General features: G+C 33.4%; 1 protein-coding gene across 3 annotated transcripts in view; it reads left to right on the forward strand.

Moving 5' to 3' along the window:
- Positions 1 to 15,089, forward strand: part of FSTL5 (follistatin-like 5) — an 817,862-nt gene that overhangs the window by 257,465 nt on the left and 545,308 nt on the right. For all 3 annotated transcript variants that reach the window (XM_011959691.1, XM_011959692.1, XM_011959693.1), the window contains exon 4: positions 3,758 to 4,006. In XM_011959691.1, the coding sequence (XP_011815081.1) occupies positions 3,758 to 4,006 (249 nt within the window). The remainder of the gene's footprint in view (positions 1 to 3,757; positions 4,007 to 15,089) is intronic.

Below are 15,089 nucleotides of genomic sequence, written 5' to 3' on the forward strand. Positions count from 1 at the left end.
ATATCAGCTGATATATTAGATATAGACAAGAATATAAACATAAATATATATTTTAAGATAATTGTATTCATTATTGAGAATCTGATAATGCCATCTTAGAATAATAGGGAATTATTTTGCTATTGCTTGATATGTTTAATCTTTTAATATTTTATCTCTTTTTAAATTTGTGGAAGTTTTGTAATGCTCTGAAGGAATAATACTTATAAACTATGAACTTGTTAAATATATAATCCTTTTGGGGAACAAATGCTATTTTATCAAGCTATAAGCTACCAGGATATAAGTTCTTGATTAAAATTCATTTAATGTATTATCTGACTGAATGTACTTAGAAGAAATCTTTGACACGTTGATCAGATTAAATTGATTTAATCTCAGCTGAAACTTAAGTTCGGCATTAGTCATGAATAATTACTGTCAGAAAGGGTATGTTCTAGCTATTCATTTACATAATATGAGCTTTCTTTGGATTGCATATGAATTAATTAAATTTCTTTTAATTGTAGCAGTTACATGCAACACACAGCTTCTAGCTAGTGTAAAATAGTTCATTAACTTCTACAAAATGGAAAATATCCTAATTCAAATCTCTGAACTAGAGTACAGGCTTTAAGAGAAAGGATTTAAGAGAAAATATGAGAAATATTGTGACCAACATGTATATGGTAGATATGACTTGTTATAGTACAGCATTCCTCTAAAATTGGGAAATTTCACTGATTCAGAAAGCTACCTCAATTTGTGACTAAAATGTAAAATGATCAGACTTTTAAAACATTAGCTTACTCTTCAATTCTAAAATAAAACACTCCCTTGAAAAATCTTAACTCATTGTTTGATAGTAAAAAAAAGATATAAAATTATACAAAATGTAAGTATGTGAATCAAATTTCTCTATTATAATGGCAGCCCCATATAGACTCTATAAACATTAAATCAACAATTTGCTTAATTCAATACTGGCATAAGGACGGGGAAATATTTTTCTATTTCGAAATCAGTATTTTTATACTTTACCTTAAAGTATTCTTCTTTATTTTATAGTAATAATTGATGTAATTTTGGACTTTCTTTTAGCACATTAATTTTTTTTGAAAGTTCAGAAACATTAAATTTAACGGAGTTTGCGCAAAGAACAATTCAGCAATCTGGCAACACTCGGGACCAGAAGAGATTCAGAAAGCTCCACCTAGCGGTGAGCTATTACAGGCCAAACACAGAACCAAAGTAAATAAATGACCTGCTTGGCTACCACTAGGCATTTATGTTATTTCGCCATGGTTGGATGAAGCATTTGCCTTTTTTGAAACTGATCTGATAAATTAGTTTCCTGTGATTGGCTGAAACCTGGTAGTTTGTTACAAAAATATATTCTTAAAATTAGTTTTGGCTTGTTTACATACTGATAAGTTAGGGTACAGTTTCTTACTTAGGAACTCAAAATACAGAGACAGCTTCAAGCTAATGGACTCCTGCTTATTTAATTTAGCATATCGAACATTAAAAAGCAATCAAGTAAAAATAGCAAAACTTACCCAATACCATGTCAACCTTGCTAATCAACTATGTTCATTTTTAAATGTCTTTTCCTAGTATCTTCCAAATAATTACATTATTTTATAAGGTTTTGATTATAGCATTAACTTCTCATCTTTTTCCACTTAAGAGCATTTTAAAATTATTCACCTAGTCTTTCCCTTAGTGTTATATATTTTAATTATGAGTTAGGATTTCAGTAAGTCAGTGCCCTAAAGTTTGGTCCTGGAAGCAGCAATATCATCATCACCTGGGAACTTGTTAGAAATATAAATCTTGGACTAGACTCGAGATCTACTGAATCAGAAATTCTGGGGTGAGGTGGAGAAAATAATTTGTATATTAACAACTTCTCTGGGTGATTGTAAGCATGCCAAAATTCAAGAACTACTGCATTACATAAATTTTCCAAAATTGATTTTTTGTACAAATTTTTTTAAATTTTAATTTCAGGCGTACATGTACAGGTTTGTTACATAAGCAAATGGGTGTCATGAGAATTTGTTATACAGATTATTTCATCACCCAGGTATTAAAATATTTCAGTGAGTTATCAACATTTAAAATAACATTGGAGATACATCAGAAATATCTTTTCAATAAATTATTTTTCCATCTATTTGTTTTAAATTTCATGGAATGCTTCATCAATAATTATAATATTTTATCAAAGAGTGAAATAGTTTGAAATTTTTTACAAGTAGATTTGTTCTAATTTTCACTGCTATCAGAAAATATAAATTAGTTTTTTAAAAAAATATGCCAGTGGTAGTGTTGATCTTTTTGTGCAATTTTAATTTTGCTAATTTAAATTCCATTAGAAAATTCATGCATAAATATGAAAATAAAATTAATGTATGAGCTTACTTTAAAAAAGAACTAAATTGATTAAATACATTTCCATTCACATATTTATGTCCTTATCAAAACCAATTTTTGAAGAGCTGATAATAATAATAAATAACACTTACAAGGAGTTTTATATGTGCCAATTGCAACCTTCTAATCTTGATAAAACTATGAGGATACAATATTGTTATCCCTATTTTACAAATGAGGAACCTGAGTTATATCTGAGTTATAGATGTGTTAAGTAACCACCTGGGGCCCTAAAGCTTGCAACTAGGGATTTAAACTCTGGATCAGAATCCATGTTCTTAATTATTATGATGCTGTTACGTAGCAACGGCTTAAACAAACAGCTGAAAATATTAATATATACTAAATACCCAAAAAATTACTATAAGTTGTGCTTGTAACCTTTCAAATATTTACTTTCTTTTTTTCAATACATCAGTGTCATTGATGCTAAATATATATATACATGTATATGTGTATACATATGTGTATACATATCTATGTGTATGTATATGCATATGTATATTCAATTTACTGCCATTTTTCATTTTCTAAAATTCTCAAAGCTAAATCTGCCTAGAGAAGCATAAGGAATTGAAGTTGCTAATTTCAGCCTTAGTACAAGACTGCTGGATTCACTTAAACGTTTCTGATGCAAATTGAGTTTATTAGACTGTATAAGTAACAAGAAAATATAATTCTTCATGATTTGTTGATTTAATCATGATATGCATCAGTGAGTGTCAGGTGGCAAAGGTCAAAATAAGAAAGGATCATTATATCAAACAGTTTTCAAGAGACAGTTATTTTCCACTCCTGTCTCCTTACATTTTCTGCCTTGTATGTATACATTTACTTTCTCCTATCTACAATTCTGTTACTGTAAAAGCTAACATTTATGAAACATCTATCATGTTCCAAGGATGTGCTTTCTACGGATTATTACATGTAATAGTTTGAACAACTCTAGAGATGGTCCATACTATTATTCCCATATTACAGATGGGACAACTTGGCACAAGGAAGGAATTTATCCAAAACATAAAACTAGTAAATGGTCAAGCCAGGATTTGGTCTCAGGCAGTTTAGCTTTACAGACCTTGTCACTAAGCACTACACTCCTCTGGGGAGGGAGAAGAGAGCTCAAGGAGAGGAGAGGAAGAAGGGAAGAATGCTGAAAGCATTTTGAGAAAGTTCGTGTGCAGTTATTTATGTAAGCATCTCCACCACTGAAAATTGAGCCCTGAATACAAGATACTATGCTTTTCTTAGAACACTTGTTTTCCATTTGATACTCTGAAATGCATATATTATTTGGACAAATGAACCAAAAGTTTTTCAATTTTTTTTAATTCTTCAGGATTTATGATTCAGGATGGCCCTTTTGGATCGTGTGAAAATAAGTACTGTGGTTTGGGAAGACACTGTGTTATCGGCAGAGAGACCGGGCAAGCAGAATGTGCCTGCATGGACCTTTGTAAACGGCACTACAAACCTGTGTGTGGATCTGATGGAGAATTCTATGAAAACCACTGTGAAGTGCACAGAGCTGCTTGCCTGAAAAAAGAAAAGATTACCATTGTTCACAATGAAGACTGCTTCTTTAAAGGTAAATGCAGGGTGAACCTTAAGTGTCACCGCACTCTATTTCTTTTCTTTCTCAACTAGTGCCTTTAAGATTAAATGCTAGCAATTGTATATCAGCAAGGGTCTAAAAAGGAAAAGAAAAACAAAATAGCCTAAGTGCTCCACTAAGTAGCAGTGTGTGGAAATTTACATGGAAACAGTTCTGATATTCAGTTATAAGAATAAAGCTGGCCAAAATATGACTCAAAATTTAATATAGATTTCAGCATTGCACCATATGGCTTCCCAATCATGAATTATCTTAGGGACACAGGGTGGCCAATTCAGTCTACAGGCCAAATTCAACCAGTAAAAAGCACTTGGAGTGGAATTGAGGGACTAGTGAGTGCCAAGCCATGCTGTGATAACATTTCATTCCTTCCTGATTAAAAATGATGGTTTCAGTTTGCACCACGTAATTCAAATTATATGGAACCAGTAGATGCCCACTGAAATAACTAGAAGAACTCATGCTAAATCTCATTAGTGAATCAGAGATAACCATGGTTTAAAAATTTTAAAGTACTGGTATTCACTTTCATGCATTTGAAAATCAATTGGTTTATAGAAAAGTACTGAATTTGTAATTCAATACATTATTTTTACATGCCATATAAATAAATCATTGAACAGTTTTAACATCATTCAATTTTTATACATTTATTTGTTGTTTTCTTGTTCATGCTGTTGGAAATATTTTCTCATTTATAGTCATGACTCAATCTGAAATTCTAGAGTTAAATGTGTAGAAATTCCATCAATAACTAATCTGATTTCTAATCTTTGGTCAGTGCCAAGTCCCAGTTTCTCAGAATATTTCTGCAATGTATTTATACTTAAAACTTGTTTAATATTTTTATTCCTAGCTTAAATGTATGGCTGAAAAATAATTTTATTATACTCCACTCATCCACCTATTAAGGTAAATTGAATAATTAAAAATTATCCTTTTTCAAACTTACTCTAACACAATATTATTTCCGACATGATTTAAAAATGACATGCAGAGCTTTTCAGATGATGCAAGATGTAATGCTCTGTTATTGTTGCTCCTAGAAATCCTTTAACACATTTGAAGTAAAACTAGGATAATTTACTTACCATAGTGTACTGTGTGCCTCTTATATACATGTGCAGAGAATTTTATGACAGTAAATTCCCTTATCAAAAGGATAACAGATACTTAGATTTCAAGTTTAGTTCAATTCCCTTTTCTATCAAATCTATTTTACAAATACTTAATGTTTGTAAAATATTAGAGAAATTTTTTCCTGTCATTTTGACACAAGATGGTACAGTGGAAATTATACTATTGCACTGATACCTGACACTATGAAAGTATGTGCATAATATATAATATGTAACTATTCAAATATTTTAACTTAGCATCATATTCTCAAATTGAAGGTTTGTTCACCTGACATCCATATGGAAACACATAATATTAAATATCATGTGGGGGCCTGGCACAGTGGCTCACGCCTGTAATCCCAGCACTTTCGGAGGCCGAATGGGCAGATCACCTGAGGTCGGGAGTTCATAACGAGCCTGGCCAATATGATAAAACCCTGTCTCTACAAAAATACAAAAATTAGCTGGGAATGATTGTGGGTGCCTGTAATCCCAGCAACTCGGGAGGCTGAGGTAGGAGAATCTCTTGAACCCAGGAGGTGGAGTTTGCAGTGAGCCGAGATTGTGCCACTGCACTTCGGCCTAAGCAACAGAGAGAGATTCTATCTCAAAAAAACAAGTAAATAAACATATATAAATATCATGTGGGAAAAATAGTTTGGTGTATTTAATGTTCTGTTTTGTAGCTATATGCTTAGGCATATTACCATTCAATGTCAGGATAGGATAGATGAACAATAGATTGATTTTATTATAAAGTAAACATATAAAGTAATGGTTTGAAGAACTTCAGTCTTATACTAAACATATTTATTAGATCTATTGTTACTTAAAAATACTTTCTCATCATGTGTAGTATTAAAATTTCATTTATACTGTCTGGGTTATTTACCAAGGGTTAGCATATTTTCCAGGTCTCAGAAATTATGGGTCTTTTTTTCACTTAGATACTTAACTTGGTGTTTTGCCTAATATACAACTAACTCATAAAATGGCTTTATTTCATCAGAAGGCAGTAAATAATATAAACCAGAACAATAAATTGCCTGTCTTATTAGTGTGCATTGGGCCAAGTTTTGATTGTAAAAGAAGATTCTGTAAAGCTGAGGCCTGATATTAATTTGATAGCTAAAATTATACTTATAATTGTGAATTATATTTTTTGTGGAGTTTCAGCATGTTATATTGCTTGCTCTAGTGGCCCAGGGGAAGAAGCAAATCAAAATATTAGGTTAGAGAACTGCAAAACTGAATATTCATTTAGGTATTTTTTAAAGAAAAAAATGAAAAGGTAAATTAAAAAAAACAGAAAATATATTTGCTACTTTTAGATTTTTAAAAGGTGATTGTGAAAACCTTAGAATGTTAAAAAACTGTTGGCCAAATCCAGTTCACAATCTGTATTTTTCTGTAAGGTTTTATTGAAACACAGCTACACCCACTGGGAAAGGAGAGTTGAGTAGTTGCAATAGAGATCTTACGACCTCTAAATGCCAAATGTCTTCTTACGTGGATCTTTTCAGAAAAAGTTTGCTAACCTCCTGCTGTAAAAGATTTTTGGTACTTTAAAATTTATTTAAAAAATTAGTAGCAGATCTTTACTCTTCTGTATCTTCTTGACTATCTTGATGAATACAGAGACCTACATATGTGGTAAAATTAAGTAGAACTAAATATATATGCAAATGGTGGAAATAAAACAGCAAGTCTTGGTAAGGCCTAGGGATAGCGGTAAAGTCAATATCCTGGTTAGGATATTGTACTCTAATAATACAAAATATTACCTTTAAGAGAAGCTGGGTAAAGATACATGGGATATGTCTGTATTATTTCTGACAAATGCATCTCACGAAGAAAATTTTAATTAAAAATTCCTGGAAAAATACTGGAAGATACATAAAAGTTTTTAAAGAAAGCAAGATTTGCATTATTCCTTACTGATTTGCACTTTAAGGTAAGTCCTGTTTGTTTATATCAGATTTATATTTGACATTTATGTTTAAACTTATTAAGGCCGGGTGCAGTGGCTCACACCTGAAATCCCACTACTTTGGGAGGTTGAAGTGGGTGTATCACGAGGTCAGGAGTTCAAGACCAGCTTGGCCAACTTGGTGAAACCCCATCTCTACTAAAAAAATACAAAAAAATTTGCTGGGCGTGGTGGCAGGCGCCTGTAATCCCAGCTATTTTGAGGCTGAGGCAGAGAACTGGTTGAACCTGGGAGGCGGAGGTTGTAGTTGCAGTGAGCGGAGATCATGCCACTGCACTCCAGCCTGGGTGGCAGAGCAAGACTCTGTCTCAAAAGAAAAAAAAAATTATTAAAATAATTCATATTTGTAGAATTGGGTGTATTGATGCATTGTTTTAAAGTTAAAATCCATGTTAAAACATCTACATTTCTATATTAAATATTTTTATGTATACCTATACCTGTATATCGTCTTTCTATTACTTGAGTTACATATTGAAATGCCTCTGTGGTAATCTCAACATTTTTTATTACTATTGACTTTTAAATATACACGTAAATTTACCAAGAACTTTTTAGTGATTTATGATTTGTAGAACTATAGATAAAATAAACAATATACCTATGAATATAATATTTTTCTAATTTATTCCTATTCACATTTATTTGATCATGAAATAGCTGGCTATAATCGGATATAGAATATTGTAGTATTTGTTTATTGGCATCAGATGCTTTGTGATGATGCTCAACGTAACATAAAACATTCTATTTTTATAAAATGCCTAGCTGTTCATTTTTGTGATGAGACAGTTCTGCCTTAAAGTCATTTCCCTCACAAAGGGCTTTCTAACTGCAGCAATTCACAACATCCCTTAAAGCAAGCACAATTTCCTCTCACCCTGGCATCTGGTCATTCTCTCATACAAAACATCTGTACTACTCAGAGTATAGATGTAAACTGGAGTAAGAAACTCAAGATATAACCTATGCCAGAATGAACAGGGATTTAAACCTTTTATGAGAGTCAATTGAACAGAAACCCTTCTGCTATTTACTGTGCTGAGAATAAAACTGCCATAAAGGCAAATGTTCTGTGCACTTAAATGTGCATCGCAAACAATAACAACTTGAGAAATATGGTTGTCACAGCTATCTGTGCATGATTAGCATGAGATCTGACATTGTTTCCATTTTTGAGATATAATCTAAACAGACTTTTGTATTACATATTTAAATTAGTTAATTTACCTGATTTTTTATTTTCTTCTTTTTTTTAAAGAAGGAATTTGTAGATTTTAGGCTAAAAAACTGGCTGCTAGATGTATTTTAAAATATATTAGTAAATGTCATGTGCTAATCCACATGTATTTTTTTTTTTAGTAAGGGCACCTTTGTGAAGCTTCTGTTTTATGTTAATACAGCCTTTTATACCATTTAAACAAAAATAGCAGCCTGAATAAATCTATATACACTGAAAAATGATATCCAGATTTTTGTTTGTTTGTTCTGTTTTGTTTTTGTAGTCAGTATTAGCCAACTGAAACTGCAGGTTGATGATGAAATACATAATTTGGACAATAAGAAATGTAGATAAACTTTTTTGAGGCCAGAATACTGGCACACAGTGTTGACAGTTCCTCTGAATTCACTTAGTACCCACAACATCAAAACCAAGTTTATTAATCTTTTATGTTTGGCACATCTATGTTAACATTTTTTAATTCGGTGATGTGAAACCTTACATATTTGATATGTTTACCTGCCATTTATAAATACATAGTAGATATATGATAAATGTTTTATATATGTATAATAAAATAATCTAAAAGAGGTGATTAATACTTAGGCAGACTCATCAATCATTTTGAGATTTTGGGATATTAGACATTAGGACTATTCAACAAATGTTACCAGAGGGTGGGAAGGTGGGAGAAAGGGAGACAAATGGAAAAGAAAAGAAGAGAGACAGGTAGGGAAAGGGTGAGGCGGATTATGGGGGGAAGAGATACAAAGAATGCCAGCAGTAGTGACAATAATAACAAATTGAGTATTACTTATTTCAAAACACTTTCACAAATGTTAAATTATTAATTAATCATTTTAACAAGCCAATATACTATAGAGAAGGCAACAAACTTACAGCTTTAAAAATGGCCTGTCAACATTCTCACAGTAAGTTAACCTGAACGGGGTCAGGAACCAAGGGCAGAGGCTTCTCATTTAGTGCATGTTTGTTCCAAATATGTCTGCCTAAGGCTACAATATTGTAATATCTCACTTGCCTATGTTTCTTAATACATTTTACTTTTAATAGTGATTTCTATATGAATACTTGACATCATTTAGAAGCAACCTGCCATCTATGGTATTGGTGAAGATTAAATCATGCATTTAATGTAGTTATTGACCAACAGAGGAACACAATAAGAAATTATTATTGGATTTAAGACTAGAACTTCAGTAAATGACACATTTGATTATAATAAATTTTCAGACTTGAGTCTGTGAAGTCATACATATTTTCTTTTGAGTTTATATTGGATTATAGCCTTATATCTGGTCAAATTAACATAGAAATGAGTTTACAAGATTATAATAGGCTAATTGGTGGTGGTCAATTTTCTGATTTTAGATAATTATATTTAAAGAAAAAATAACTACAGTGAGTTTGGAAATATATTTGTTATTGAGTGACATTTGTAAAACTAACTCCTTGTCATCTTTCTTACTGATGATTTATTGCAGGTTAATTTTGTTTATCTTTTATGACAAATAGAATATCTATCAGATCTATAACTTAATATTATTTTACCACTCCACTACATTTCCCCCACAAAAAAATTTTAGTGATTATGCAGTGGGTTTGTTACTGCACTTAATTTCTGTCAAATTTTCCCCTGTAACATATATATAAGAATTAACTTTAACATTCAAATAATTAGATAGTCTTGTCTTATTTTTATACATTTTCATGCTGTTTCTTTTTTCTTAGTTTCAAGATGTGAAATATGTGTTTGAGCTTACTATTTTATTTTGTGTTTTTTTTTATGGAAGTATGGATATTCCACTACTAGTCATGGGCACAATAGTCAAAAGTGACAGAAAAAATCGAGAATATTTCATCAGTTCGAATAGTTTTTCTTCTACTTTGTCTCTCTCATAGCACGTGGAATTCTGGGAGATACAATTAAAGTTGCGATTTGGGTGGGGACGCAGCTAAACCATATCATACCAACCCTGGTCCCTCCAAATCTCATGTTCTCACATTTCAAAATGAACCATGCCATCCCAACAGTCCCGCAAAGTCTTAACTATTTTCAGCATTAACCTAAAAGTCCACAGTCCAAAGTCTCATCTGAAACAAGGCAAATCCCTTCCACCTATGAGCCTGTGAAATCAAATGCAAGCTAGTTCCTTCTTAGATACAATGGGGGTACAGGTATTGGGGTAAATACAGCCATTCCAAGTGGGAGAAATTGGCCAAAACCGAGGGGTTACAGGGCCCTAGAAAGTCCAAAATCCAGCAGGGCAGACAAATTTTAAATATCTAAAATGATCTCCTTTGACTCCAGGTCTCACATCCAGGCAAGTTCCCATGGTCTTGGGTAGCTCTGCCACTGTGGTTTTACAAGGTACAGACTCCCTCCTGACTGCTTTCATGGCTGGCATTGAGTATCTGTGGCTTTTCCAGGTGCACAGTGCAAGCTGTCAGTGGATCTACCATCCAAGGGTCTGGAAGATAGTGGCCCTCTTCTCACAGCTCCACTAGGTGGTGCTCTGTGTCAGGGCTCTGACCCCACATTTTTCTTCCACACTGCACTAGCAGAAGTTCTCCATGAGGGCTCCGCCCCTGCAGCAAACTTTTGCTTGGGCATCCAGGCATTTTCATACATCTTCTGAAATCTAGACCGAGGTTCCCAAACCTCAATTCTTGACTTCTGTGCACACACAGGCTCAATATCACATGGAAGCTGCCAGGGCTTGTGGCTTCTACCCTCTGAAGTCACAGTCCAAGCTGTATCTTGGCCCCTTTCAGCCATGACTGGAGTGTCTGGGACACAAGGCACCATATCCGTAGGCTGCACAACACAGTGACCCTGGACCCAGCCCACCAAACCACTTTTTCTTCCTGGGTCTATAGGCCTGTGATGGAAGGGGCTACCATGAAGGTCTCGGACATGGCCCGGAGACATTTTCCCCATGGTCTTGGAGTTTAACATTAGGCTGCTTGCTACTTATGCTAATTTCTGTAGCTGGCTTGAATTTCTCCTCAAAAATGCGTCTTACTTTTCTACTGCATTGTCAGGCTGAAAATTTTCTGAACTTTTATGCTCTGTTTCCCTTTTAAAATGGAATGCTTTTAATGACACATAAGTCAGCTCTTGAATGCTTTGCTGCTTAGAAATTTTTTCCACCAGATACCCTAAATCATCTCTTTCAAGTTCAGAGTTCCGCAAATCTCTGGGGCAGGGGCATAGTGCCACCAGTCTCTTTGCTAAAACATAAAAAGAGTCACCTTTGCACCAACTCCCAAGAATTTTGTCATCTCCATCTGAGACCACCTCAGTCTGGATCTTATTGTTCATATCATTATCAGCATTTTTGTCAAAGCCATTCAGAAGTCTCTAGGAGGTTCCAAACTTTCCCACATTTTCCTGTCTTCTACTGAACCCTCCAAACTGTTCCAACCTCTGCCTGTTACCCAGTTTCAAAGTCATTTCCACATTTTCAGGTAGCTTTTCAGCCATGTGCTGCTCTACTGGTACCAATTTACCATATTAGCTCATTTTCACACTGTTGATGAAGACATACCCTAGACTGGGAAGAAAAAGAGGTTAATTGGACTTAACAGTTCCACATGGATGGGGAGGCCTCAGAATCATGGCAGGAAGTGAAAGGCACTTCTTACATGATGGTGGCAAGAGAAAAATGAGGAAGAAGCAAAAGCACAACCCCCTAATAAACCCATCATATCTTGTGAGACTTATTCACTATCATGAGAATAGCACAGGAAAGACTGGCCCCCATGATTCAATTACTTATCTCTGGGTCCCTCCAACAACATGTGGGAATTCTGGGAGATACAATTCAAGTTGAGATTTGGATGAGGACACAATCAAACCATATCACCTCCCATAGACATTCCACTTATCATATTCATTTTCTGAGTATCCTCTTGTCAAATGCTGAATGCAATATTTCTGTAACTTACAAAATATTGAAAAGCAAAGAATGCCTTTTACAATTTTTTTCAATATAATTGATTTTTCTTCTATATTTCTGTGCAAAAACACAATGATAAAAAAACTTTTCATTGATTATATTCAGACTATGTAATTGAGGATAAAATGTTCTAGAAAATACAGTTGAAAAGTGTTCTCTATTAGTCTGATTTATATTTCACTTCTGAAATTCTTTCTGAAGAGCACCCACAGATATTTCAGAGAGCATAGGAAAGCTTATTGATAAAAATTTTAAAACCAAATGAGAAAAGTGAAAAGCTTTGTATCTTATCATCCAGATAGTTATGTGAAAAAAAGTGTTTGGATGGAATTACATTAAATAAAGGAAATTCTGCACTTCCCAGAATGATGAAAAATGCATGAATAATTAACAATATTGCTCTTTTCATACAGGTTAAGCAAAGTTTAAAAAAAGTCTTCAAATCAATTTTTAAAAGATTTAATTTAATGCAGTAATATGCTAATTGTTTTAGTTTAAGACATCATATCATCTTGCTAGAAATTATTTATCGGCCCTCTGGTTGCAATAAAGCATTCATATATTGACTGCTATGTGTTCCAGCAGAAGCTCCACATGTCATGTCTTTCTTTATGTGACAATCACTTTAAGAACTTGTTTCTTTAAGTGCCTTTAGTCAATACATGAATTTCTAGTAGTTAGTACAATATCTTTCCAAAAGCCCCAAAAGAACATGCATTGTAATCACATTTTTTTCAATGCTGTTTGCTCGTCACCATAGCTAAAGAGCACATAAATTATGGCCAAAGTTCTTGAGTAGATGTACTCTCCAGACCAAGATGAAATAAAGTCTTCAATATGTAGAAACAATATTGAACCATAATTAGGTTATAATTTGAATATGTACCCTGAATAAGATGTTTGGCTCCAAATCTCCCACAATTATACATGTATAAAACAATTTATAGAGAAAAGACTATTAACAGATAGTTCTAGCGTAAAACTTTGTGTTAAGGGTAGAGATACTGAATGGAAATTTTCACTTTGCTTATTTCTAACATAAATCAATAATGATTTTCAAAAATCCATAATAAGTTTATGTAGAGATGTAATATACAAAGTGGTATCATGGTTGATTCAAACAGCTGATACTTATTTTCAAAGCTTCTTTTCCAATTACTGTGATTTGAAGTTCACAGGCAAAAGTGTGGAAATACATCTGCAAGTAACGTTTAAAGGATGAGGATAACAACTTGGTTGCTATCAAGTGACAGATCAGGAAAAAGATCAAAATGTGGCAGTCAATTTATAATTTATATTTGAGTTCAGAATAACACATTAAGAATTGTGGCAGATTTATAGAAAAATTAAATAAAGTGTTTTCCTTATAGTCCGGTTAAGTGGAAAAAATTTGCCAAGGCTGGACATAAATTATTTCTATGCTTAGATTATATTAGAATTCATTAGTATGAAGAAGCAAGTTGTAAGAGGGAAGCTCGATTTGAGCCTTTTTGTGATTGTCCAAAAGAGACACAGAGATGATGATAATTTCATTTAAGATGACAGAAGTGCCACTGATAAAATGTTTTCAGACTATCTGACCTAAAATTTGCCACAGACTGAGTATGGAGTTCATGGTAATTAAAGAAACTAGCTAAGCAAACAGAAGATTGGGGAGCTATTTACTGAAATGTAAAACACTAGAATCTCCTTGTTAATGTATGCAAGGAGAGTATATATACAGGTATATGGGGATTTCAGATTAGTCTTTTAGACAAGCAAAAGAAAGTGTCATTTGTGCAGTTGGATATTCATGTAGAAATTAATACAGTTTGGATCAGGAAGGCATATATTTAGGAGCTGTAAGTATGACAATAAAGAGAAAATGCCAAGAGACTGTATAGTTAGGATGAAGTAAAGAAATAGTGCAGATTGAGAAGAATGAAGAGTTGAGGATGGAACTCTGGTGCACTTCAATCTTTGGAGGTCATGAAGAAAAGCAGAAGCAAGCACAGGAGACAGATGCATAGCTACCAGTGTTGCAGAAGAAGAACCAAGGCAGGGAAAAAAGTCGTAAGGAGAACGGAAGATTGGGCTGAATTAATTGCTGCTGAATTCAAGTATGATGAGGATTTGAGAAATGAGCATTGATTTGGAAACTTTAAGGCCAAGGTTAACTTTTGGTAAAACAGAAAATAAGAGCTGAGGAAATGAGATACTAAGATCATTAGAAAATTTTTGTTCTAAAAAAATTATTCCCATCCATCTCTTCCTCCTGATAACTACACACATATATTCAATGTTCAGTATTCAGTATTCAATATATGTGTGTAATTGTTAGGAAGGAGAGGTGGATGGGAATAAGGAAACATAGAAGGAAAAATTATCCAGCAAGAGGAACAGGGCAATTGCAGGAGTAGAGCCTCTGGATGTGGTAGAGAGGATGAGACCCAATACATAAGTGGCAGATTTAGCTTTAGATGAGAGCATGGCTTATTTCTTCATTGAACAGTAAAAAAAAAAAGAAAGAAAGAAAAACAAGATTGGATGCAGGTAGCTGAGTATATTTCATGGTATAAATATGTGTTATTCTTATCAGATGGCTTATATTTTTCTCAAAGAAATAAGAAATGAAGCATCAGTTGCAAGTAACAGAGAAGGTTTGGGAAATTTTAGGAGAGAAAAAAATATGAGATAACAGAGAAGAAGAAAAGACTGCTAGTGTAGTGTAGGAATTCTAGCACTGCTGAGGGAGTATGAT

This window comes from Colobus angolensis, unplaced genomic scaffold, assembly GCF_000951035.1.
Source record: "Colobus angolensis palliatus isolate OR3802 unplaced genomic scaffold, Cang.pa_1.0 Scaffold5, whole genome shotgun sequence".
Taxonomy (NCBI): domain Eukaryota; kingdom Metazoa; phylum Chordata; class Mammalia; order Primates; family Cercopithecidae; genus Colobus; species Colobus angolensis.